Source organism: Hemitrygon akajei, chromosome 11 (assembly GCF_048418815.1).
Source record: "Hemitrygon akajei chromosome 11, sHemAka1.3, whole genome shotgun sequence".
NCBI classification, from domain to species: domain Eukaryota; kingdom Metazoa; phylum Chordata; class Chondrichthyes; order Myliobatiformes; family Dasyatidae; genus Hemitrygon; species Hemitrygon akajei.
In genome coordinates this window covers 168,342,896-168,370,368 of record NC_133134.1, presented here as the reverse complement: position 1 = coordinate 168,370,368, position 27,473 = coordinate 168,342,896, and the positions used below count along the sequence as shown (strand labels likewise).

Sequence of the window (27,473 nt, the reverse complement as noted above, 5' to 3'; positions counted from 1 at the left end):
ATAACCTTGTTGCAATGTTTGCATACAATATGAAAATAAGTGAAGGGACATGTAGTTTTGAGAAAGTAGAGAGGCCACAGAAGGACTTAGACAGATTAGGAAAACAGGCAAAGAATTAGCAAATGGAATGCAGTGTTGGGAAGTATATGGTCATGCACTTTGGTAGAAGAAATGAAAGGAATGCGGTGAGGAAGGCAAATGCAATGTTAGCATTCTTTTCAAGAGGACTAGTATATAAAAGCAAGGATGTAATGTTGAGACTTTATGAAGCACTGGTGAAGCCTCACTTGGAGTACCGTGAGCAGTTTTGGGCCCTTATCTTTGAAAAAATGTGCTGAAACTGGAAAAGGTTCAAAAGAGGTCCATGAAAATGATTCCAGAATTGAATGGCTTGTCATCTGAAGAGTTTTATGGCTCTGGGCCTGTATTTATTGAAATTTAGAAGAATGGTGACCTCATTGAAACCTATCAAATGGTGAAAGGTCTTGATTGAATGAATGTGGAGATGATGTTTCCTATGGTGGAAGTGTCCAAGACTGGAGGACACAGCCTCAGAATAGAGGGGCATCCTTTTAGAACAGAGATGAGAGGAATTTCTTTAGCCAGAGAGTGGTGAATTTGTGGAATTCTTTGCCACAGTCAGCTGTGGAGGCTGAGTCTTTATGTATATTTAAGGCAGAGGTTGATGGATTCTTAATTGGTCAATGGGGCTGAAAGGAAAATTGGATCAGCCATGATGAAATAGCAGAGCAGACTCAATGGGTCAAATAGTTTAATTCTGCTCCTATATCTTATTTTATAAATAGATATTCAAATGTGACCAGTTAAAACCACATACCTTTATAACTGATGAGCTGCCTACTTTATCTGTGGCTAAGCCAGTATCCAAGTTACGTGGAGACAAATGAGAAGAATCCAAGGCCCTAGAACCAACCCAAACCTGAATAATGAGCTATGCTACCTGCTCAATCAACGATACTGCCCTAGCTTGAGTGTCCAATACTGTCTGGGTAATCTCCAGCCCCTTGGTATGAACATCGAATTCTCCAACTTCCGGTAATTCCCTCCCTCTCCCTTCCCCCATCCCACCTCTACTCTGCCTCCTCTTCCAGCTGCCTATCACCTCTCTCATGATTCTGCCTTCTTCTTCCACCCATAGTGCTTTCCCCTTACATTCCTTCTTCACCTTTCCTGCCTATCCCCTCCCTGCTTCCCCTCCCCCACCCCTTGATCTTTCCTCTGATTGGTTTTTCACCTGGCACCCACCAGCTTTCTCCTTCCCACCCTCCCCCCACCTTCTTCATAGGGCCCCTGCCTGCACCTTCTTCAGTCCTGACGAAGGGTCTCGGCCCAAAACGCTGACTGCTCGTTTCAACGGATCCTGCCCCACCTGCTGAGTTCTTCCAGCATGTTGTACGTGTTGTTTGAAAATGGTGCCTCATGAATAATAAACTTATGGCAAAATTTCTGGTATTCTAGAAATTCCGTTTCTTGGTAGGTTCAGTCTTATAATTCACTAAGATCAGAGGTTCTCAGCCATTTTTATGCTATGGACACCTACCATTAACTGAGAGGTCCATGGGCTACAGGTTGGGAACCTCTGGTGGCAGGTTGAATATTATTCAGACGCAACATAATAAAATATTTGTGTTTCTAGTGAACCTGTTAAGCTTAAAGGGAGTGTAGAAAAGAGGGAAACCAGTGTGTGAAAAATTGCATGAGAACCAGAAGGACCAATGCATCAAAGACAGCATGGATGGGTATGTGAAAGGGAACACTGACATCAGCATCCAGGGGGCCAGGTGCTGAACCATTGGGATTTCCAACTGCCAGATAGCAGATTAGAGCTTTACTGGATTACATTTGATAACTGGAATTTTTATTTACATGAATAAAGTGAGTTTTTGACATTCCATGACAATTCAAAGAAACTCAACAAATAAAGAAATTGGATTTATACTTTTATTAGCTCAAAGATAAAGTACAAATAATTAGTTATATTTTGCTAGATCTTTTTAAAATCAGAAATGTACAGTGAAACATCTTTCATTAATACCATCAGCATTGTTACTGCTCAAGTTGACAAAAAAACCTTTCAAGGATTACTATTTATATTTATTTTGAACATATTAACTAAAAGCTATCCAGTTTAACTTAAATAAATATTAACTGTAATTAAATGATATAGATCAATATATGGTTTACTAATTATGAAATAATTTATTAAGTATTTGTCATCCTTTATTTTAAAGGTTAATAGCATCATAAACAATTAACAAGTCGTTGAAATAAAACCTAACAGATTATTTAATTAATAAAACTTTTTATGAAGAATCATTTTGTATTGTTAAAGATTATAAATATTTTGCACCTTAAATATATTGCAAAAAATGTTAAAGCTTATATAATAGTTAACTAGCAGTTTCCAGTAAATAGACAGCAACCACTTTTTGCAACACACTGGATGATACGAAGCTTAACAACACTATTAGCGCGCTTTATTAAAGTGCTTCAATCTTGTGAAAATGAATTTGACTTTTCCCAAGCTGTTCATACTGGGATTAAAAAAGAAGACATTGCAGTATGTGAGAAGTTGTACATTTATGCACCCTTTCTTCTAGCTTGGCTAGTTTTTGTAGTTGTGGATGTTTGATCATTTATAATTAAGTGTATGCTGTCTCTTTAATTGTTTTTTCATTTTATTAGCAGCATTTGGGTGTAGAACTATCCAGTGTGTTTAAGTTGCTGTTGTCAACAGTTTCTGGCTAATAAAAATCAATTCATACAATGTTCAGACACCATAGCAGTGCTGTGACTGGTCAATACTAATGCAACAACTCCATTGAATTTAAAATCAAAGACAGATGGGGAAAGTATGAATCTACCGTGATTTTATTAAAATGCTTATTACTTATAACACACATTAAAATATTTTAGAAATCTTATATGGGAGGACTGATAGCCAAGATGAGCATTTGGGCCTTTAACTCATCCAGCTTAAGCATCACTGATGACAAATTACTCACCATGACTGGACAAAACTTTCAAAGAATGGCATTTGTCTGTCAGTCTGCTCACTGGAATGTCCCTTCTCTTCAACAAAGAAGTTGAATGAGAAATAAAATACAAATTACAGATGATGGACGGGTAAGTAAAAACCTGGACTTCTGGGGATTTAGTAAATACAGTTATATGGTACGAATCATGGTGGACTCAAAGTTCCTACCACCATCTTTGATTTAACAGTGAAAGTTTAGAGTTCTGAACATTGCCAGTGGTAATACCGCCTAAGCAGTCTGCAGGGATGACAATTGGTTTATTACTGTTTGGATATTCTTTTCCACTTCCTGATCCTTACTGTTGGTATAGTGAATCAGGAAAATAGATCTAACTTTGCACCTCTCTTGGAGCTGTAAGTTCACTCATACTGGAGTTCATTTACCTTCCTGCACACCATGATTGTGTACACTGGTAACTCCAGTGTGATCGACTGGTGCTTCTACTCGTGGTTGTTTCAGTCGCCTGCCAGTTTTCCCACAGAAAACACTCTCAAATTCCTTGAAGATAAAGAACATTTACCACTTACTCTAGTAACAGTTCTAGTGCATACACTTAACTTTAAGATTTCATTTGCATTATTACTTCGGACCAACTTACTTCCACAGCCTTCCACTGTGTTTTGCTGTTCTTGTTTTGTAACTTCTTGTGTTCTGTGTTGTTCTGCTGAGCATTGTGGGCATGCTATGTTACTGCAGGAATATGTGGTGACACTTGCAGGCTGCCACCAGCACATCCCTAGGTGTTAGTGCAAACGACGCATTTCACTGCATGTGATTGATAAATAAATCTGAATGCACTAATAACCAGACATAAATCCTCTAAACAGACACTTCTACCTCAACTTGAAGTTTTAATCCTTTTTAAACCATGAAGTTATCAAAATTAGACTCTGTCCCCATTAGTATTGCTGATTTGCAACTTATTACAGGTCAAATCAAAGCAATCATGAATTTTCAATTAGTCATTTCCTGTCATTAGGCACCCTTGCAAACTGTAGTAGAATATATATGATGCCTTTCCTCTTGAAATACTCCTTTTGGAGCATTGGAGGGAACTTAGATCACATTGGCTTGGGATATACCCATTGTAAGGAACTCCTAGAAGAATCTGATTGTAACCCTATTAACACAAGTCCTGGTAGAGTTTTGGACCTGGACCCTCAGATAACCAACAATCTACATTAAAATAACAACCCCTCCCCCCCTCCGGCCCATTCCATCTCTTAAGTCCTGATGGTGACTTCCCATAGTCCACCCTTGCCACTTATACACGATTCCCAGCTCTGTTCTGAAGCTATCTTTCTCTCTTTCTCCAATACCCAAATACTGGATTGATTTCCTCCAATTCCTAGTCGCTATAAGTATCTTTAGACCCTCCACACACCCCAACCTGCCCAATCCACAAGCAGCAGTGTGCCTGGGCCTTTCCCTGCAAGCTCAAGCAGAAGTAGTACTCTGGTAGCTCTTTTTTTCCCAACAACCCCCCACCAACTGAAGAAACATCTCCAAGCCCTTCTTCACTAACACCACCTCTCAACACCCCTGTCCTGAACAACACAGGGTGATAGTACCAGAACTCTCCTAACAGTAACAGCTTGATTCAATTCCCATCATTTTCCTGCCTGATTCCAAAATGACACTCTACTTGAAGAAATAGGGTGACTGGGTGATATATTTTCAACCAAGAAAATGCAAAATTCCTGGTAATTTGCAAACGAGATCTCAGTTGTAACTGAATTTTGATACAGGGTACTTCTAGCTCCACTATTCCGATGTCTCCTTGGTTTGATGACTTTAACCAACTGAATTCAATTTTCTCTTCAAGCAGAAAGTAATTGCCTTATATCTAAACTTTTTAGCCAGAGTGTTGAACTTGTGGAATTCATTGCCACAGCCTGCTGTGGAGACCAAGTCATTGGGTATATTTAAGGCAGAGGCTCATATATTCTTGATTAGTCAAGGCATGAAGGGATAAGGAGAGAAGGCAAAAAATTGGGGTTGAGAGGGGAAAATAGATCAGCCATAATCAGACTCGATGGGCCAAATGGCCTAATTCTGCTCCTATATCTTATGGTCTAAACTCAGCTAATTATGTTTGAAAGTAATTTTTCCCTAGATGGTCAACTAGTTACATACAGTATATTACTTGACTAATTGTTGGTGGTATTATACTAATTTGATTTAGTAAACTAACTTCAAGCATTCTTATAGTGGGTCATGTACAAATTTCTTTTTTTAGCGTGTTGCACCAGTTAGCATTCTTGTCTGGTGCATGGTGTCAGGATTGGTCTCCTTTCGGATTAACCAGGTCACGATATGAACATTCCTGACTCAACCCTTGTTTTTTTTTTATGAGGCCGAGTGACTAGCTCGACGCTCAACTGGCATGGATGGAAAGCATGCTCCGGGTGGTGGGGTGGCCCGACTTAGACTTGAACTCAGGAGCCTTCACTGCGGAGTCTGGCACTGATGTCATTACACCACCAGCCCGCCCATGTACAAATCATTTTACACAATTTGTAAAAAATGATTTTGCTAATCAAATATTCTATCAATCTGTACAATCAAGTGTTCTAGAAACCTGAGCAAGAACATACCAGAGTACTTTAAATTGCTACTTCACCACATCAAAATTCAGTTATAACAAGAAGTCATCTTTCCTTATTTATTGTATTCATGTCCCCTAATTTTGAAAAGCTGTTAAGCCCCCTTGGGCCTCAAATCTTAATGCCTATTTCAAACATTACTACCTTGTACTATTATATCTTACAGAGTACTGAGTATTTCTCTTCCACAAAATGGAAAGAATAAACAATTCATAAAAAATCCTTTTCACATAATCCTACTATTATTTCTTGGGTGAATAGATACCATATGAATCATCATAATTTGCTTTGTTACACATATATAAAAAAAGACATAGATAGGGTAGATAGTCTTCTTCATCCCCCCGCCCAAAACTATCAGTGGTCCGAGCTCTAAGTTCACATAAGATTTACAAGTCAATTTCTGCACCCTTTTTCTCCAAACATACCTTTGCTCATTGCAGCCAAAAAGTTCTATTTTAACTTCATCATTCCACAGGACTTGTTTCCAAATGCATCAGGCTTGTTTAGATGTTCCTTTGCAAACTTCTGACGCTGAATTTTGGCTGCAATGAGTAAAGGCATGTTTGGAGAAAAAAGGGTGCAGAATTTCATGAAAGGAACACCTCTCCAACTGTTAAGCACGAGGGTGGATCAATCATGCTTTGGGCTTCTGTTGCAGCCAGTGGCATGGAGAACATTTACTGGTAGAGGGAAGAATGAATTCAATTAAATACCAGTAAATTCTGGAAGCAAACCTCACACCGTCTTGTAAAAAAGCAAAAGATGAAAAGAGGGTGGCTTCTACAACAGGATAATGATCCTAAGCACACCTAAAAATCTACAATGGCGCAAACTGAAGATTTTGCCATGGCCCTCACAATCCCTCAACCTAAACATCATCGAAAATCTGTGGATAGACCTCAAAAGAGCAGTGCATGCAAGACGGCCCAAGAATCTCACAGAAGTTTTGCAAGGAAGAATGGGCGAAAATCCCCCAAACAAGAATTGAAAGACTCTTAGCTGGCTACAGAAAACGTTTACAAGCTGTGATACTTGCCAAAGGGGGTGTTACTAAGTACTGCCATGCAGGGTGCCTAAACTTTTGCTTCGGGCCCTTTTCCTTTTTTGTTATTTTGAAACTGTAAAAGATGGAAATAAAAAAGTTTTCTTGCTTAAAATATTAAAGAAATTTGTCATCTTTAACTTTATGTGTTTTGGAAATCATTCATCTTTTACTTGCTTAGCCATGCACAGTAACAGAAATTTTGACCGGGGTTCCCAAACTTTTGCATGCCACTGTATATAACCTTTCCCTAGTTCAGCATTGGAACACCTGAAGCCATGCCACAAGTTTCTGAAAACAAATGCAACCTGTGAATGTGGTTAACAAAGGGACAACTCAAGATTAAAGATTGTTTAATGTCATTTCCAGGACACAAGTGTAAAGGAGAATGAAATAATTGTTTCTCCAGATTCAATGCACCACAAAAGATAAGCAGCACAATAATACTGAAAAAAATACAATAAATATAAGTACGTAAAGTAGTTTATATACATAGATTGATTGTACAGCATGTTCATAAAATAACACTCAGCACAGGAGTGTCTGTACATAAGGTGACTAACAGAAAATGATAAGGTCATGGTGCTTGGGGGTGTGGGTTACTGGGTGGAGGCATTGATCAACCTTACTGGTTTGGGAAAATAACTGTTTCTTTGAGTCTCGGGACAAACAGTCCATAATCAGGGTGGGTGGGATCCTTCATGATGTAACTGGTCCTTAACCCAAACACAGAGTACACTGCAGATGCTGTGGTCAAAGCAACATGTACAACACGCTGGAGGAACTCAGCAGGCCGAACAGCAAACTGCTGAGTTCCTCCAGCATGTTGTACGTGGTCCTTAACCTGCACCTTGTTCAACAGGAAAACTATTTTTGTTTTAGCCTTCATGAAAAAATACACATCTTATCAATGTTTGAATTTTGTAAATATTGAACACATACAAATAATAAATTATTTTTCAGTTTGTAGAGAAGCTAACTTTATGACCACATAGCCACCTATTTGTGGAATCCTTGATGACCTATATCCTGTTATGTATAATTTAGTTGCTTAGCTGAGTTAATAATATAGTGGCATTCAATTTTCTTATACTTAATGTTACTTACTACTTCAGTTTGTACAGATCGATGAGAATATCTGATTAGCAAAATCATTAATTACAAATTATGTAATTAATTATCCCACTATATGAGAAAGTTTGAGACAGCATCTCAGCAAATGTCAATGCCCATGATTTACTAAGGAATCTATTATTCTAATAGTATGATTTTGTCATCTTTTTCTTAAACATGGTCAGGTTATTGCCCTTGGTGGTTCTATAAATAAACTCATCCTGTGATACAAGATTGGGTCAAATCAGAATTCTTCAATGGGCCATGTTTAGTAATTAAAATATAGACTTGAAAGAAAGGTACACACACACAAAATGCTGGAGGAACTCAGCAGGTCAGGCAGCATCTATGGAAATCAATAAACAGTCGACATTTTGGGCTGGGCCAGTCCTGATGAAGTGTCTCAGCCTGAATCATTGACTATTTATTCTTCTCCATAGATGCTGCATGACCTGCTGAGTTCCTGTAGTGTTTTCTGTCGGTTGCTCTGGATTTCGAGCATCTGCAGAATCTCTTGTGTTTTTTATAGAGAGATATCTATCTTTCAAGAGTTTTTGGCACTGATGCTTACAAAGTACAGTGCCACAGCTCAGATATGATTAAAAGCCTTATGGTCAAGTATGGTGGTTCTGTGATGCCCAGATTCAACTGTCGTTCATTGTCCTCTACTGAACAGTTTAAAAAAATAATTGGGGAGGAAGGCATAACCTACCTTTTTCACTGAATCACCATGTTTTTCTTGAATATACTTGACAAACGCAGTAGTCCATTGTAATGTTGTAGCTTTATCAGTTTCAGAATTGCAGAAGGGAACAAGATAATTCAGCTCATCGCAACATATACGGATCCTGCGCCTGTAAATATATGCAATCTTCATTGAATTTCAACTATATTTCTTTTATATATCTATACATTGGGAGTTATCTGATGTACAAAAGAGAATGCTTCATTCCTCTATATTTAAATAATTGCTCTCAAACATTGTATATGCAATGTAGTAATAATATTGAAAGTGTGATATCAGCTGTTAATTAAAATGGGTCATTTCGATCAACATTATTTCTTTAGGAATGCAATTAAAGTGCTCTCTTAAGCAACAGAATCACTTCAAGTGTACTTCATCTCAGGTACTAGGAGATCAAATAGCTTGTCGTCTTCCCCATTACAGCTGTGAACAGAGAGCTATTGCCTGGGATATATTCAGTGTAACTGATTGATGTGAACCCAAATCAAGTTCTTTTAGCTTTGAGTTTACCAAACCTTCTGATCAGAGTAAATATGAAAGCAATATGGAAAGGATATAGTCAAAGTTTTATGGGAGTTAAATGGATTAAGCAATAGAACAAACAAATGACGAATTAATTTAACTACTTAAAAATGTGAAGTACTTGATAAAACAATGACTGAAATCAAATTAGCACTAGAAAACTGAAGACAGTAGTAATTGCAGATGTGATTTCCAAACACAGTGCTGGAGTTTACACCAGGTTAAGCACTCAGGGCACATTCCTGGGCACAAGAGTGCTAACTGAATCATATCCAAAAGTGGTCATTTATATCATTATATGTATGGAAATGTGTTACTGATAGCAGTACTTTTCCATTAATGAATGATACATGAGACACAACACACAATAAAATGTAAACAAAATGAATGCTCAAACACATTAGTGGAGCAGGAATAATTGTGAAAGGGTACAGCCAAGCAGAGGGGTGGGGAGAGGAGGGAAGATGGCCAGATTGTGACTCTCTTTTTAAAGAGATCCAGGATTTATTGCCTTGCCTGATTCTCAGAGTATATTCCTTGGTATTAGGAAATACATACCATCAAACACAGTTTCATATGCAGAGGAATTGCACTGTTGTACTGGGACATTCTCAGCAAAAAGGCTCCCTCCCTCAATTTTCCTCAAGCCTACCATCAAAAACTTGGTTTCATCCAACTGATGTATCTACTGTTTCAATGCAGTCATCTTCCATATCAACATTCTAGCATGCATTTACTCTTTTGTTAGTGCCAGAGAAGTCTACTGAGACTACACTACCTGTACCACATCAGAGAAACTCCGTCCAGTGCTGGACAATGTCACAGGTGATCCCACATCATCATCACATACCTCTGGTGAATACTTCTGCCAGATACTATTCATACAAATGCTCGAGACCTCTTCCAGGGATGTACCAATGTCTACATGGTGTTGTATGGAATCCAGAATTTTCTTATCAACTACTTATCTTGACCATCTGCTTTGCCAGTCACCTATCTTGAAGGTGTGCTGAATATATTAAGACCTAAAATTGCATACAACATCCTGGCGCATTGGTAGGATAAGGGCTGTTGTGTTTCATAGAAAGTACACCATCTGTACAGGAAAGCAGATTAGGAGGCTATCAAGATTCAATGGGTAGCCTGAGCCTCCGTCAAACACAAATACTGCATTATATTCAATGTTATTTTCCTCATAATAATGCTTAACTGCTAGGCAAAAGTAGGGAACCAGTGCTGGAAAATGACAGCTGTAATCAAAGCTTTTGTTTACTTCCAGATACAGCCAGTTCTGCTTCAGAAAATTCCTCCAGTGCTCTTAGATTTTCAACAATGGTAAGCCATCATGGGTGTTGGTGGCCTTAAATCTAGATACACACCTTCATCTCCCAAGAAGCATATGATAGCATCCTTTTCTTAAAAGAAAGGCCCGTCTCATTTACATTGAAGACAAATTGATGGATAGCTGCTACATTTGATGCAGTTTTTGAGTGTGTCAGGATATTGCTGGACTGCTGGCTTGTCAATGTTTACCAGTTCATCGCTGATGTAAACAAGTTGCAAATTATTGCAGTGTTTAGATTTTAATAACCATCCACAACTGGCTGAAAACATCACTATTGTTGATCATTTACCCTCTTGTGGAAATACTCTTGGCTTTCTCCATAATCATAAGCTGCCTTTAAACATAGAGTGTGTTTGACATTTCACACACATACATAACCTGTCTTTATCTTCTCCAACAAACTGCCGTTTGAACAAGTTAATTTTGTAGCATATAAATGAAGTGACATACTAGAAGCTTTGATCTCATCTGGATTCCTCAAAATGCTTTGGGTAGTTATATAGCTAAATTAAAATCTCCTCCATTATCCAAATGGCACTCATGAGTTCCAAGCATCCAAACACTTAAGTTCTTTTTTATGGATGCTCAAATACTTGTATTTCGTTATTCTGAGACAAAGGGGTTAACTTTAAGCTTTTTAAAATCTTTTTCTAATTAAATTTCTCAATAGTTATCAATCATAATTCAGTTTCTTTTGTAACACATTGCATGTAATCTTGCTAATAGAACATTGGACCCTTTTTCTGGTTTCCTTGTGGGTGGAATTCAGCATTGTTCTACTGACTATTATGACTATAACTTCAGCTTGGTTTCACATGTAACGTAGAATAATTAAATGTGTTAGGATTGTTTGCAAACACTGCCCGAGAACAGTAGCATACTGTGTTCTTGTTGACTGGAAAATACATTCAAAATGGCTGCATTCAGCAAGTGAGCTGAACCCAGTTGGCCAGTGCCAAACTGTTTAGCTGATAAATTATTTACACTTCCTTTTTTAAATGTTTGTATTTTTCCCCTAGCTAAGAGTCATAACAAACTAACAATACTTTGTCAATAGGCATTCTTGTACAGAGAGGACAAAAACTACAGATGTTGTACAACAGTCCTCTTTCATTTAAAATGAAATATTTCTTTCCATATTGAGAAGTAAAAACACATGTCCTGATGACAGCATATTAACTATTTTTTGATGGTGCAAAGTTTAAAGTAATTTTTTTTTAATCAAAGTACATATATGTCACCATATACAACTCTGAGATTCATTCAATAAATCTGTAGAATAATGGCCATAACAGAATCAATGAAAACTGCCCAACTTGGGCATTCAACCAGAGTGTAGAAAACAACAAACTGTGCAAATACAAAAAGAAGAAATTAAGAATAAATAAGCAGTAAATATTGAGAACATTAAATAAAGAATTGTTGAAAATAAGTCAATTAGTTGTGAAAACATTTCAATGACGGGGCAAGTGAAGTTGAGTGAAGCTATTCCCTTTGATTCAAGAGCTCAACCATCAGGTTCATGAACCTGGTGGCATACGTTCTGAGGTTCCTGTATCTTCTTCCTGATGGCAGCAGTGAGAAGATGGGGCCACGGGAGGCAGATAGGTGGGTCACGGTCAGGAAGGGGAAGGGGCAGGTACTAGAGAGTACCCCAGTGGCTGTACCCCTTGACAATAAGTACTCATGTTTGAGTACTGTTGGGGGGGGACAGCCTACCTGGAGGAAGTGACAGTGGCCGGGCCTCCGGCACAGAGGACGGCCCTGTAGCTCAGAAGGGTAGGGATAGAAGAAAGAGGACCATAGTAATAGGGGACTCGATAGTCAGGGGTTCAGACAGGCGGTTCTGTGGAGGTGATCGGGAGTCCCGGATGGTAGTTTGCCTCCCTGGTGCCAGGGTCCGGGACGTTTCTGATCGCATCCAAGATATCCTGAAGTGGGAGGGTGAGGAGCCAGAGGTCGTGGTACATGTAGGTACCAATGACATAGGTAGGAAAGGGGAAGAGGTCCTGAAACGAGAGTATAGGGAGTTAGGAAGGCAGTTAAGAAGAAGGACCGCAAAGGTAGTAATCTCGGGATTACTGCCTGTGCCACGCGACAGTGAGAGTAGGAATGGAATTAGGTGGAGGATGAATGCGTGGTTGAGGGATTGGAGCAGGGGGCAGGGATTCAAGTTTCTGGATCATTGGGACCTCTTCTGGGGCAGGCGTGACCTGTTCAAGAAGGACAGGTTACACTTGAATCCTGGGGGGACCAATATCCTAGCGGGGAGGTTTGCTAGGGCTACAGGGCAGAATTTAAACTAGTAAGATGGGGGGGGCGGAAATCAATTTGAGGAAACTATGGGAGAGGAGGTTAGTTCACCAGTAGAGCAAGTAAGTAGACAGTGTGTGAGGGAGTAAAGGCAGGTGATGGAGAAGGGATGCGCTCAGCCCGAAGTTGTAGGGGAGAAGAAAGAAAAGGATAATAAATTTGAATGCATTGCTAGGGATGAAAAGAGAGGAGGAGGTGGAGAGTATCTTAAATGTATCTATTTTAATGCTAGGAGCATTGTAAGAAAGGTGGATGAGCTTAAAGTGTGGATTGATACCTGGAATTATGATGTTGTAGCTATTAGTGAAACATGGTTGCAGGAAGGGTGTGATTGGCAACTAAATGTTCCTGGATTTAGTTGCTTCAGGTGTGATAGAGTAGGAGGGGCCAGAGGAGGAGGTGTTGCATTGCTTGTCCGAGAAAATCTTATGGCGGTGCTTTGGAAGGATAGATTACAGAGCTCCTCTAGGGAGGCTATTTGGGTGGAATTGAGGAATGGGAAAGGTGTAGTAACACTGATAGGAGTGTATTATAGGCCACCTAATGGGGAGCGTGAGTTGGAAGAGCAAATGTGTAAGGAGATAGCAGATATTTGTAGTAAACACAAGGTGGTGATTGTGGGAGATTTTAATTTTCCACACATAGATTGGGAAGCTCATTCTGTAAAAGGGCTGGATGGTTTAGAGTTTGTGAAATGTGTGCAGGATAGCTTTTTGCAACAATACATAGAAGTACCGACTAGAGATGGGGCAGTGTTGGATCTCCTGTTAGGGAATGCGATAGGTCAGCTGACAGATGTATGTGTTGGGGAGCACTTCGGGTCCAGTGATCACAATAGCATTAGCTTCAATATAATTATGGAGAAGGACAGGACTGGACCTAGAGTTGAGATTTTTGATTGGAGAAAGGCTAACTTTGAGGAGATGCGCAGGGATTTAGAGAGAGTGGATTGGGTCAAGTTGTTTTATGGGAAGGATGTAATAGAGAAATGGAGGTCATTTAAGGGTGAAATTATGAGGGTACAGAATCTTTATGTTCCTGTTCGGTTGAAAGGTAAGGTTAAAGGTTTGAAAGCGCCATGGTTTTCAAGGGATATTAGAAACTTGGTTCGAAAAAAGAGGGATGTCTACAATAGATATAGGCAGCATGGAGTAAAGGAATTGCTCGAGGAATATAAAGAATGTAAAAGGAAACTTAAGAAAGAGATTAGAAAAGCTAAAAGAAGTTACGAGTTTGGTTTGGCAAATAAGGTGGAAGTAAATCCGAAAGGCTTCTACAGTTATATTAAAAGCAAGAGGATAGTGAGGGATAAAATTGGTCCCTTAGAGAATCAGGGTGGTCAGCTATGTGTGGAGCCGAGGGAGATGGGAGAGATTTTGAACGATTTCTTCTCTTCGGTATTCACTAAGGAGAAGGATATTGAATGGTGTAAGGTGTGGGAAACAAGTAAGGAAGTTATGGAACCTATGACAATTAAAGAGGTGGAAGTACTGGCGCTTTTAAGAAATTTAAAAGTGGATAAATCTCCGGGTCCTGACAGGATATTCCCCAGGACCTTGAGGGAAGTTTGTGTAGAGATAGCAGGAGCTCTGACGGAGATCTTTCAGATGTCATTAGAAACGGGGATTGTGCCGGAGGATTGGCGTATTGCTCATGTGGTTCCATTGTTTAAAAAGGGTTCTAGAAGTAAGCCTGGCAATTATAGACCTGTCAGTTTGACATCAGTGGTGGGTAAATTAATGGAAAGTATTCTTAGAGATAGTATTTATAATTATCTGGATAGACAGGATCTGATTAGGAGTAGCCAGCATGGATTTGTGCGTGGAAGGTCATGTTTGACAAACCTTATTGAATTTTTTGAAGTAGTTACGAGGAATGTTGACGAGGGTAAGGCAGTGGATGTAGTCTATATGGACTTCAGCAAGGCCTTTGACAAAGTTCCACATGGAAGGTTAGTTAAGAAGGTTCAGTCATTAGGTATTAATGCTGGAGTAATAAAATGGATTCAACAGTGGCTAGATGGGAGATGCCAGAGAGTAGTGGTGGATAATTGTTTATCGGGATGGAGGCCGGTGACTAGCGGGGTGCCTCAGGGATCTGTTTTGGGCCCAATGTTGTTTGTAATATACATAAATGATCTGGATGATGGGGTGGTAAATTGGATTAGTAAGTATGCTGATGATACTAAGGTAGGAGGTGTTGTGGATAATGAGGTGGGTTTTCAAAGCTTGCAGGGAGATTTATGCCGGTTAGAAGAATGGGCTGAACGTTGGCAGATGGAGTTTAATGCTGAGAAGTGTGAGGTTCTACATTTTGGCAGGAATAATCCAAATAGAACATACAGGGTAAATGGTAGGGCATTGAGGAATGCAGTGGAACAGAGAGATCTAGGAATAACAGTGCATAGTTCCCTGAAGGTGGAGTCTCATGTAGATAGGGTGGTGAAGAAGGCTTTTGGAACGCTGGCCTTTATAAATCAGAGCATTGAGTACAGAAGTTGGGATGTAATGTTAAAATTGTACAAGGCATTGGTAAGGCCAAATTTGGAATATTGTGTACAGTTCTGGTCACCGAATTATAGGAAAGATATCAATAAATTAGAGAGAGTGCAGAGACGATTTACTAGGATGTTACCTGGGTTTCAGCACTTAAGTTACAGAGAAAGGTTGAACAAGTTAGGTCTCTATTCATTGGAGCGTAGAAGGTTGAGGGGGGATTTGATCGAGGTATTTAAAATGTTGAGAGGGATAGTTAGAGTTGACGTGAATAGACTGTTTCCATTGAGAGTAGGGGAGATTCAAACGAGAGGACATGATTTGAGAGTTAGGGGGCAAAAGTTTAAGGGAAACACGAGGGGGTATTTCTTTACTCAGAGAGTGATAGCTGTGTGGAATGAGCTTCCTGTAGAAGTAGTAGAGGCCAGTTCAGTTGTGTCATTTAAGGTAAAATTGGATAGGTATATGGACAGGAAAGGAGTGGAGGGTTATGGGCTGAGTGCGGGTAGGTGGGACTAGGTGAGATTAAGAGTTCGGCACGGACTAGGAGGGCCGGAATGGCCTGTTTCCGTGCTGTGATTGTTATATGGTTATATGGTTAAGAGAGCATATCCTGGGTGGTGGGGGTCCCTGATGATGGATGCTGTATTCCTATGTCAGCATTTGATGTAGATACATCCAATGGTGGGGAAGGCTTTACCCATGATGGAATCAGCATTATCCACTATACTTTATAGGATTTTATATTCAAGTGCACTGGTGCTTCCATACCAGGCCGTGATGCAGCCAGTCAATATACTCTCCACTCCACATCTATAGAAGTTTATCAAAGTTTTAGATGTCATGCCAAATCTTCCCAAACTCCTAAGGAAGTAAAGACACTGTCGTGCTTTCTTCATAATTGCACTTAACGGACTGGAGACGTATCCTCGTAAATGATACTACCGAGGAATTTAAAGTTGCTGACACTCTCCACCACCGATCCTCCAATGAAGACTGGCTCATGTACCCCTGGGTTTCCTTCTTCTGAAGTCAATAAGCAGTTCCTTGGTTTTAGTGACATTGAGTAAGGGACTGTTGTTGTGGCATCACTCAGCCAGGTTTACAATCTCTCTCTTAAATGCTGATTCATCACCACCTTTGATTTGGCCTACAATAGTGGTGTCAACAGCAAAGTTGATTATAGCATTGGAGCTGTGCTTAGCCACATTCAAGTTTGCAGACGACACTACTGTCAAAGGCCAGAACAATTTAAAACCCTTAATATTTTCCAAAATCAGGATATTGAAATATTAAACAAAGATGAAATAATGTATTTAGTAAAGAAAAACATTAAATGCTTTATTTTTTCCCCGAATTTTAAAAACACATGACAAAAACGACTATCTGTCCTACCCCATCAAGGGTTCACCTGCGATCTCTCTCCATTCTGTTGTGTCTCTCTCTACGCTGGCAGTTCAGTTCCTGTTGGTTCCCATGGGCTGAGCCAGGAGTGACTGGATGTGTAGTTTGCCACTGTCCACCTGAGGCAATGTTTATATTTTGATTCTCTGTCACGTTAGTCAGGTCACTTAGAACTTTGTGCTCTGTTTCTATATTGACTTGCCGTGTGCGACTACGACAGCGTTTATTCACTACCTGTTTACAAAGAGTTTCATCTATAAAAGATAAAAAAAATTATGAAGCATCCAGTATAGTTCTTTTTATATATTTTCTACATATTACTCAGCAGTAAACTGCCAAAAGGCTTAAATATAGTGGAAATTGCACCTTGTGAATATTTAAAATTCTTCAATTGACATAAAATTGCCATTTTATAAGATGAATTCCTACCAGTGGACTGATAGAAGATAGAACAGTCTAACACAAGAACATGCCATTAGGCCCACTGTGTCTACGTCAACTATGATGAGTGGCACAACTCTAAGGGCCAGAGGGACCTATTCATGCTGTATCTCAATAAATAAGTAAATAAATAAAGATTTCCCCAGTATTTCCCAGTTTACAGAATGACTGAAGTTAAAAGATGCACTCTGACTCCATGAATACCACTTTTTCATCTTAGTACAATAAAAAACTGCATGGATTATTTAAGGGTATAGTCATGAGATTCGTCAGAATATGTAGCATAGTTCCATTAGAAAAGTGGACAGAATTCTAAATTTCCTGTACAATCTGAATAAAGTGTTGTATGAGAAAATAATGTTCTAATATTCCTGATCCGTATGCAATATATAAGAAACAATCAGTGTGTCAGGAATTTTTAAAAAACTTTTAACAAAATGAAGCCAATCTGTTGGGCTACAAACTATGCACCGTATTAGATTTCAATTGGTTGCAAAACATAAGAACCTGGTAGTTTCCTTTTTCAAAATTACAAAGTGCAGATTATTTAAAAATGCCTGAAGCAGAAACATTCAAACTTCATTCCTATGGGTTGAAAAGGAACCATTGTTCTTTATAATTTCACAAAAATTACAGCACAGAAATAGATCTAGTCTAATCAGTATGTATCTATATTGTAGCTCCTATTTAAATAAGTGATTTAGGCCAGCTCTTGATGCTTCATTTAGAAAAATTAATGGCAATAAATTTAATCCTACCTCCATACTTTTTAACCAATGTTTTGGAATTGGATTATTATTGTCACATGCACTAAGATACAGTGAAAAGCTTTTCTTGCAAACTGTTCATGAAAAGCATTCTAATTCTTTAATTTTCTAATTTTCCACCAAAATCTACAACCCTCCAGTTATTTCCAGATTTCCATCTCCCATCTTCTTGTATGATCCCAGTGAATAATTATCATCAGGTCATTTAATTTTAGAAGATCAATCAAAGCAGATCTAATTAACATAAGAAAAAACTAAAACTAAAACAGAACCTGTTGCAAATACTCAGAAGGTTGGGCAGCATCTGTGGAAAAAGAAGAGTGAATGATTCAAGGATTAAGACACTCCGGATGTTCTTTTACATTTCTGCTGATCTTGGACCTGAAACAGTAACATTTGTCCTCCCCATAGATGCTGCCTGACCTGCTAAATGCTTACAACATTTTCTGTTTTGTTTCATATTTCCAGCTTCTGCAAAATTTTGATTTTCATATTTCAAGACAATTGGGTTTTTGCTTTTCATTACTCTGAAGGCATGATCCAGTGTCTGGACAATTTAAACGCCCACCCAGTTAGACTGGAAAGGCAAGATGTTGGGTCCGGAAGCAAGGGTCAGGCCGATTTGGCTCGCTCTCCCGCAATGTTCACTCCTCTCCCTGTAGCACTGGGGCTATAAGACTGCTCTGGCTCCAACGTGCTTCATGCCAATTTGCCTACTGAGGCTGAGGCTTAGGCTTGGACCTACTCTGGCTGCTCCAGGGATTCGAGTCAATGGACTCAATTTGATTTGGAATGCTGTTGCTCACTTCTATTGTTTGCATGATTTGTGTTTTCCCCCCCTCTTTTTCTGTGCATTAGGTGCTGGTCTTTCTTTTTATTTAGATTATTTTGGGTTTCTTGCTCTTTGGCTGCCTGTAGCACATGAATCTTAAGGTTGTATACTTTATATATACTTTGATAATAGATCTCCTTTCAACTTTGAACTGATGCAAATACAGTGCTGCTCCAGTTAAAATGATATGACTTGGGAACTGAACCTATATGATTCAGCTTCATAATCCTAGACATCAATTTAATTCAAGTTTAACTGTCATTCAATCATACATGAATACAGCCAAACAAAACAGTTTTACTGCAGGTTCAAGGTGCAAAACACGGTACCAGTAGTCACACATAGAACTTATATGATAGAAAGATATAGCCACTCAACAAAAGAGACCAAACTCAAGCCATCCAACACCACCAATATCTACAGAGAACCACCACAGAGCTTCTCTTCTGCCAAGTGAACAGAGGGGAAGAGCACTGACTCCAGCCTGAACGCCGCGTCACATCGTCCCCGACACCTCTACCTAGCAACTGTAAACAGACAACACCATAGCTTGTATGTCCTCACACATACAAGACAGCAAGCACACACAGAAACATAGAAAACCTACAACACAATACAGGCCCTTCAGCCCACAATGCTGTGCCGAACATGTACTTACTTTAGAAATTACCTAGGGTTACCCATAGCCCTCTATTTTTCTATGCTCGATGTACCTATCCAGGAGCCTCTTAAAAGACCCTAATGTATCTGCCTCCACCAGTTGCTGGTAGTCCATTCCATGCACTCACCACCCTCTGCGTAAAAAATTATCCGACATCCCCTCTGTACCTACTTCCAAGCATCTTAAAACTGTGCCCTCTCGTGTTAGCCATTTCAGCCCTGGGAAAAAGCTGACTATCCACACGATTAATGCCTCTCATCATCTTATACACCTCTATCAGGTCAACTCTCATCCTCCGTCACTCCAAGGAGAAAAGGCCGAGTTCACTCAACCTGCTTTCATAAGGCATGCTCCCCAATCCAGGAAACATCCTTGTAAATCTCCTCTGCACCCTTTCTATAGTTTCCACATTCTTCCTGTAGTGAGGTGACCAGAACTGAGTGCAGTACGCCAAGTTTGGTCTGACCAGGGTCTTATATAGCTACAACATTACCTCTCGGCTCCTGAACTCTCTGAACTCAATCCCAGGGTTGATGAAGGCCAATGAACCATATGCCTTCTTAATCACAGAGTCAACCTGTGCAGCAGCTTTGAGTGCTCTGTGGACTCGGACCCTAAGATCCCTCTGATCCTCCACACTGCCAAGAGTCTTACCATTAATACTATATTCTGCCATATTTGACCTACCAAAATGAACCACCTCACACTTTTGTGGGTTGAACTCCACTGCCACTTCTCAGCCCAGTTTTACATCCTATTGATGTCCCACTGTAACCTCTGATAGCCCTCCACACTATCCATAACAACATCAGTAAATTACAATCACACAAAATATATATGCATATAGTCCAGACTCAGAGTCCATTGTTCTGCCGAGTGAACACTAGGGTCGGACAGCTCCAACTCCATACCGAATACTGTGCACCACGCCATCCCTGGGGGAGTGCACCGGCTCTGATGTCTCTTTCCCCGGTGAATGGTAACACCATGGCTTGAGGCAGAGTCCAAATGAATACCTCCGAAATCTGCAGTCGACCACAATACAGCTCATCTTCCACCAAGTGAACACTGGATTTTGTGATAATTAATATGTTTAAATATGACAGTAGCACCTTTTGTTGACCCTGTAAAAGCTGTTGCAACCAAATGCACTGCCATCTTATCGGATGAACAATCAAGGATCATTTTACAGAAAAATTATTTTTACATATTTACCATCAGTACAATGAAAATATTGCTAGACTAATCATATTCTCTTAGTTATCCTTACCTACAAGCTGGAAAAATATTGTGGTAGCCTGTATTTATTTATACATTTGCATGCTATAGCTTCCAAAATTTTATTTTTACCTTCCACTTTAATCCAAACTTGATCAGGTAAAGACTTGTTTCTGTTGCAGTTACTCAGTGCCTGCCTAGCTGATTGGAGTTCCTGCTGTAAACATAAAGAAAATGCTCTTGGCAGGGTAAGCTCCTGTGGGGTGGCAGAGTCTAGCACATTGGCTTGGTTTCCTGTGCCCTGTTAAACCAATTAAAACAACTAGTTAAGTAACTATGAGGTAATTTAATACCAAGTACTTGTTTGATGCCTCCAGAAGACACGGTACATCATTAAAGACCCCTCACACCCTCTCCATGAACTGTTAGTTCTTCTGCCATCAGGTAAACATTACAGGAGCATCAAAACTAAAACCACAAGGCTACTAAACAGCTTCCTCCCACAGGCAGTCAGACTGCTAAATAGCTGCTCTACCTGACTCTGCTTTGGACACTTTTAACTTGCACTGGACACTTATAACTTGTTTTTAACTGACATGTGGCTATTGTGTTTTACAATTTATTGTTATGTTATGATTGCATTGCTCCTGGGAAACGCTGTCTCATTCTGCCCTGCAGAGCTGATGTACGGTTAGAACGACAATAAAGTTTTTGAATCTTGAATCTTGTTCACACCTAGGGCTTATTCTGATCATTACAAATGGAAGAGATTCATGCAGGTCAAGAAAGTTAGGTACGTATTTATGATGGATGACTCCTTCAAGTGAAAACCCGTCTAAATACAAGAGGAAAACCGAACAAGCAAAAAGAGAATCTGAGAACAGAATGGCAATTAATATAAAAGGAACCCAAGACTCTTCTAATGGCATAAAAATAATGAATAAGAGAGTGGAGAGAACTTCTAGAGACTAAAAAGTAACGTACACTTGGAAAATCTTGCTTTAATGTTCATTAAGGAAAATACTGACAATAATATTAATACTAGATATGGTTCTTCTCTTACGTGCCATGTTGAATGATATGGGTGATCATGGTTTTACCACGACTATGATTGTTCTTGGCAAATTTTTCTATAGAAGTGGTTTGCCATTGGCTTCTTCTGGGCAGTGTCTTTACAAGACAAGTGACACCAGCCGTTATCAATACTCTCCAGAGATTGTCTGCCTGTATCAGTGGTCGCATAACCAGGACTTGTAATGTTCACCAGCTACTCACATGACCAGCCATCACCTGCTCCCATGGCTTCATGTGACCCTGGTTGGAGAATAAGCAGGAGCCACACCTTGCCCAAGGATGTCCTGCAGGCTAGTGGAGGGAAGGAGAATCTTACACATCCTTTGGTAGAGACTTATCTCCATCCTACCAGCTAGATATGATAGAGATATTAAATGCGATTAAAACTTTTATGGAGAACATACTGAAAAACCTCAGAATGGTTAAGTCAACCAGTTGAACAATTTTTATCCCAGGCTGTTATAGGAGGTATATATGGAGTAGGATCACTGAGTAGACAGTTGGTACCTTTTTCTCCAGGTCACAATTTCTAATACTAGAGGGCATGCATTAAAGCTGAGGGGTTATGTTCAAAGGAACCATATGGAGCAAGTTCTTTTGTATACTTGGAATGCACTACCAGGGGTGGTAGTGGAGGCAAGTACAACAAAGACGTTTAGAAGACTCTTAGATAGGCACATGAATGAGCAGAAAATGGAAAGATATGGACATTTTGTAGGCAGAAGGGATTACTTTAGTGGTTTAATTACTCGTTTAGTTTGGCATCATCTTATGGCCCGAAAGCCCTATTCCTGTGCTGTACTGTTCTGTGTTAAAATAAGGGGTGAAATGGCCCTCCTCCTCCTAGTTCTGAAATTATTTGTGAGATGCTACTACTTACTTCACTGATTTTCCCTTACCTTAGCCTTGGAAAAGAATCATTCTACATTGTTCTTGCAGTCTCACAGATCTGCTTTCAGAATTAAATGTACTTGCATTTCCAAAGAATTCTTGGGCAGCTGCTTTACCAAGCCAAATTACAATATCTATATTTTAACTAGGCAATAAAAGCAAGATTTCAGTTTTCATTGATACTGATTTTATTTATTCAGATACAGCGCAAAATATACCCTTCCTGCCCTTCGAGCTCTATCACCCAGCAAACCCTGTTTAATCCTAGCCTAAACACGGGACAATTTACAATGACCAATTAACCTTCTAATTGGTATGCCTTTGGACTGTGTAAGGACACAAGGGCACCTGGAGGAAACCCACATGGTCACAGGGAGAACATACAGGCAGAGGCAGGAATAACGCAAAGCGCTCTGCTAACTCCCACGCTACCAGATTCCAAATATGTATTAAAAATCCAGTCAAATTGGGTTGAAGCATTTTCTTGTAATATAATATCACATCACAGCACAAATTGAGTGAATACTGTAATTGTAATTAAGCTGTAATAACTGTGCGATCAGTAGCCTATCGATACTCGCTCCTACATATTGCATCTCTTTCTTTCTCACATTAAAAAAATACCCAAACAGAACATGAGATTTATGCTCAATCTTTTCTTCAATTAACTTTGACAAACCAAGCAGGAACTCCAAGAATCTTAAGAAAAAAACTTAATCAGTTTCAGTTGATTAAAAGGCACTGATCTATCTTGGGAAATTGGTTGAACAGAACAATGTGCACTCAGCCAGCAGCATCTCAGCTTCAGGCAAAGTTTAACACATTTGGAAGAGACTGAAGAGTTTAGACAAAAACTTTAACAAGGCATTAAAAGCAGAATGCAAACTTAATAGGTGAAGATAATTGTGAAATACTCAAAATCATTCTCTGTTTTTTTCTTGAAAAACTTCTATGATAGTTGCAAAGCAAATGTAATTAAACTCCTTATGGTCGTGTGACTGGAAACAATATTTAAAATGCGCAAAATGATCCAGTATCTGACATTTGCTCCACAGCAGATATTTAAAGCAACACACACACACACACACACACAAAATGCTGGAGGAACTCAGCGGGTCAGGCAGCATCAATGGATATGAATAAACAGTCAATGTTTTGGGCAGAGACCCTTCATCAGGACTCAACTTCTTAATTTACATATAACAAACACTACTGTATTTAATGCAGGAAATCCTACTCTTTGCTTTAAACGCTTTATATTGTTTACTTAAGCAGGTTCCATTAAAATATTTGTTCTTTTGCATAGCTCCAGAAACCAGCTTTGCAATGGACAGTTTTAAATCCAATGTCTTACAATAAACCAAACCAACCTCTACAGAAACAATGGAAGTTTTAACTTATCAATATAATTAAGCTAATTTCTTACCTGAGTTTGACTACAGCTAGTACTGCCAGTTGGCGTACACGTACTTGGTGTGTATAAAGGGTATGCAAATTGCAGAGCAGAAGTCCCAGTCTTGCTTTTGACGAAAGTAGTACATTTGTTTTGCTGTGGGTGGAGAGGTATCCCCATCAACTCTGAAGGATGCCGGATCAAAGCAACCAAACTAAAGAAAAATTAAGACGGGAAGATGTATTTATACACTTTTTTTGACAATGTATTTAACCAAAAATTTAACATGTAAACTTTTTAATAATCACTAACCTCGAAGACTTGAAAATAGAACAATCTAAAGTCTGCCGAAGTAATATGAAAAGATAAACATTTATTTGTGTAATAACCTTGTGACATATAGCATTTTGCCAATAACTAAAACTGCAAATTGAATTTAAATCTGTGCAAACAGTTTTTTACAGAATGGAACAGTAATTCAGGGTTTTTAAGTCTTAGTACAAAGCACTTTTTAAAACAAGATTAAATGAACAGGAAATGCAAAGCTAATGATTGGTTTAGAAGCAAAATGTGTTTTGGGTAGTATAAAATTATTTATGGCTTTAGTAATTAGTTTATTGCTTGCTTGTTACTTCTACATTAATATTTTCCAGTTATTGTTCCTAAAAATTATCTAGCCAAAATAATTTGTCACTATCTGTTCTCAGAGAAACTTTGCATTAGATGGTAGATACTGTATGTACTGGGCACTTGATTAATTAAATCAATTTTAATCTGAAAAAAAATTAAGAATAATAGAACATAGAATCTGCCTTGACATGATGGGTCATCATCAGCTATCTATCTACACTAATCCCATTCTCTAGCATTCAATCCTTCAACCTTCTATGCTGTGGTATTACAAGTATTAGCTAAATAAATGTTGCAGGTAACTTTTCTACGATCCTCCCCAAGTATACATTCCAGATTTTAAATGTAGTCTGCTAAAAATATTCATTTTTGAATCTTCTACCCTTTAACATAAACATATGATATCATCCGGTTATAGATACCTCTGCCAAGAAGAAAGGTTTCTCACCATCTTCTGAAGCTAGTCTGTCCTAATTACTTCTATCTGATCATTTTCCCGTCTTCTTTGCTCCAAGGAAAACAAACTCACTCTAACCAGTCTCATTTCATAGTTAGGCAACATCATGAATATTTGATATGCCCTCTACAGTGAATCACAATCTTCCTATAATATGGTGATCAGTACTGCATGTAGTACTTCAGATGTGGCCCAATGGTTTATACAGTCAATTGTACAACAACACCTTACACTTCATGACTGGCTATGAAAAACAAGTATCCATATTTTCCATCTACTTATGCTGCTTGGACACATGCACCAAGGCTCATCTGCTCCACAGCATTTCCTAGAATCCTATCATTCACACGTATATCCTAGTCTCCCAAAATATCATCCTTCCCAACTGACTGTTACTATGCTGTGGCCAATGATTAATCTCATCACCACCATCAGCAATTTTCATGTAATTTGTGAACTTAATAATCACATCTCCCACAGTTATATCCAAATCTTTAATGTATACTACATACAACATAAGTCTCGTTATTGATCCCCATGGTGCACCACTGGTAATGGCATCAGTTGCAAAAACACAGCACCATCACCCCCATCCTATCATCAAACCAATTTCAGATCCAATTTGTTAACATTTCCCTAGATTCCACAGGCCCTTACCTTTGGGATTAGCCTCCCATGTGGGATCGTGTCAAGAGCCCTACTAAAGTCCAAGTAAGCCATATCAATCAGACTACCTACTTTAATATTCAGTTGTTTTTTTGTATTAAAATACCAATTGGCTGATCTAAAACCTCGTGCGTATATTTTACACACATGGCTTATTAAATGCTCCAAAACTCAGTAATAACTTTTGTTAAAATTTACAAAATTTTCATAAGGACTGCTTCAAATGAAAAGAAGTTACTTAAAGTGTTGTAGTTTATTACTAGGTAATCTGTAATTTACAGAAGTATAGCTTTGAAATGAATCTGATTTTATGATGGTTACATGTCTGGAATAAATATTTATGTCTAATCAAAGATACATTTGTAATGAGAGTACTTGTAACGTATGTTTCATTAAATAAATCTTAAGTTATTCAAACATCCAATAGATTGCATATCTCTTTGTTCACACTTAAGAAACACACTTGTTAAAAGTAATTCCAGAATCCTGCAGCTCCTGCCGTTCTGTGTTTTCATTTTGGACTGCATTAAATCTATCTTCAAGACGAACTCTGAGTCCAGTTTTAGATCTCGATTCTTGTCCTGCTACTGAACTGTCCCCAGAAATCTTCTTGTCTGAATTACCCATTGTGTCTCTATTTTTCAGCATTAGTCCATTAGGTCGGGTGGTTTCTGTAGAAGAATTTTGGGAGAATTTCTCCATATGTTGCAAATTATTAGTCATGTTAATAGGTAGTGGAGGATCATTCAAAAGCATCATTTTTAACTCTTGGAAATCAATGTGCCCTAAATATTGGTTGTTACCCACATAGTGAGAATCTGAGCTGGTGTTGGTAGTACCAGTGGTGGGGTACACATTCTGATTGGCAGAGTTGGTTGTGGAGTAAGGAACCTGGTTAACCGAGTTGGCTGTTGAACATGCAACCTGGTTGGTGGGGTTGGAGGACTGATATAAAGTAGGATTCAGCCGACTCTCCAGCTCACCTTCCCCTGACTGGGACTCCATGTGTGAATATAGCATGTGCTGTAGTTGCGTGTATTCAACCTCGCTCAGGTCCACGAGGCCAAGATCAGAGTTGAAGTTCAATCCCGACTCTGTAAAGGGGCACTCAGAGCTACAAGTGGTTGGGGGTGGCTCCGAGGACCTGGAACCATGAGATGGGGAATGGAGCGCCTCTGGTGTGGCCTCAGAAGAAAGCATCATCCGGTTATAAGAAAAAAGAAATAAACTTGCTCACTTCTACAATTACTTAGGATGACAAAAACCAAAGCAGGGTACACTTTGACGGCACCACCTTTCCCATCTAAGTCACCTGGCACCTCAAGACCAACACTAGACACAGGGGAGGGGGGGGGCGAACGCTTTAAAACTCACATGTTATCCTCTTTCCTTGAGGTTTAAACTTATACTCAGTGACACAACCTTTAAATACAAAAGCCTAGGAAGGTTTCTCTCCTTCGGAAGCTATGATGAAGACAACACGATCTCGGTGTACTGGCAAACAACACTCTCTCCCTGCCCAAACCTCCTGGCACTTTCGATTCTTTTTGTTATGAAATCTGATCTCTTCAGAGAGAGGGAAAAAAAAACAAAGGAGCCACGAGACGGCCGGTCCACACCCGGGGCGCAGCTCACGCCCGGAGCTTCATGATCCACCACTACCGCACAGAAACGCCGCCCGCCACACAAGCACAGGGGGCCAAATGTCGACAACTGAGAAAGAGAGGCTTCCTTTGCCCTTCCCCTCCCCACCCCACAGCAGCAGCAGCAGCAGCAGCAGCAGCAGCGGCGGCAGC

At 39.3% G+C, this 27,473-nt stretch overlaps 1 protein-coding gene across 5 annotated transcripts; it reads right to left on the bottom strand.

The window, feature by feature from the left end:
* Positions 1-1,948: 1,948 nt before the first annotated feature.
* On the bottom strand, positions 1,949-27,458 carry LOC140736263 (transcription factor-like 5 protein). Of its 5 annotated transcripts, none has more exons than XM_073062203.1 (6): positions 26,141-27,458; positions 23,958-24,138; positions 20,699-20,867; positions 16,655-16,901; positions 8,536-8,677; positions 1,949-3,557 (listed from the first exon to the last, which is right to left on the bottom strand). In XM_073062203.1, the coding sequence occupies exons 1-6, from the start codon at positions 26,878-26,880 to the stop codon at positions 3,435-3,437; spliced, it is 1,602 nt and encodes a 533-aa protein (XP_072918304.1). In that variant the 5' UTR covers positions 26,881-27,458; the 3' UTR covers positions 1,949-3,434. The 5 variants fall into 5 exon arrangements, with proteins under 5 accessions (XP_072918304.1, XP_072918307.1, XP_072918308.1 ...); XM_073062206.1 differs by having other exon boundaries at positions 20,699-20,783; XM_073062207.1 differs by having other exon boundaries at positions 20,699-20,780.
* Positions 27,459-27,473: the final 15 nt, after the last annotated feature.

Excerpts from the sequence above, each read along its gene's own strand:
- LOC140736263 (XM_073062203.1), bottom strand. The coding sequence starts at position 26,880 with ATGATGCTTTCTTCTGAGGCCACACCAGAGGCGCTCCATTCCCCATCT. Across the intron at positions 20,868-23,957 it reads CTAGCTGTAGTCAAACTCAG|GGCACAGGAAACCAAGCCAA; the intron begins GTAAGAAATTAG and ends TTGGTTTAACAG. Across the intron at positions 3,558-8,535 it reads ATGGTGATTCAGTGAAAAAG|GAATTTGAGAGTGTTTTCTG; the intron begins GTAGGTTATGCC and ends TTTATCTTCAAG.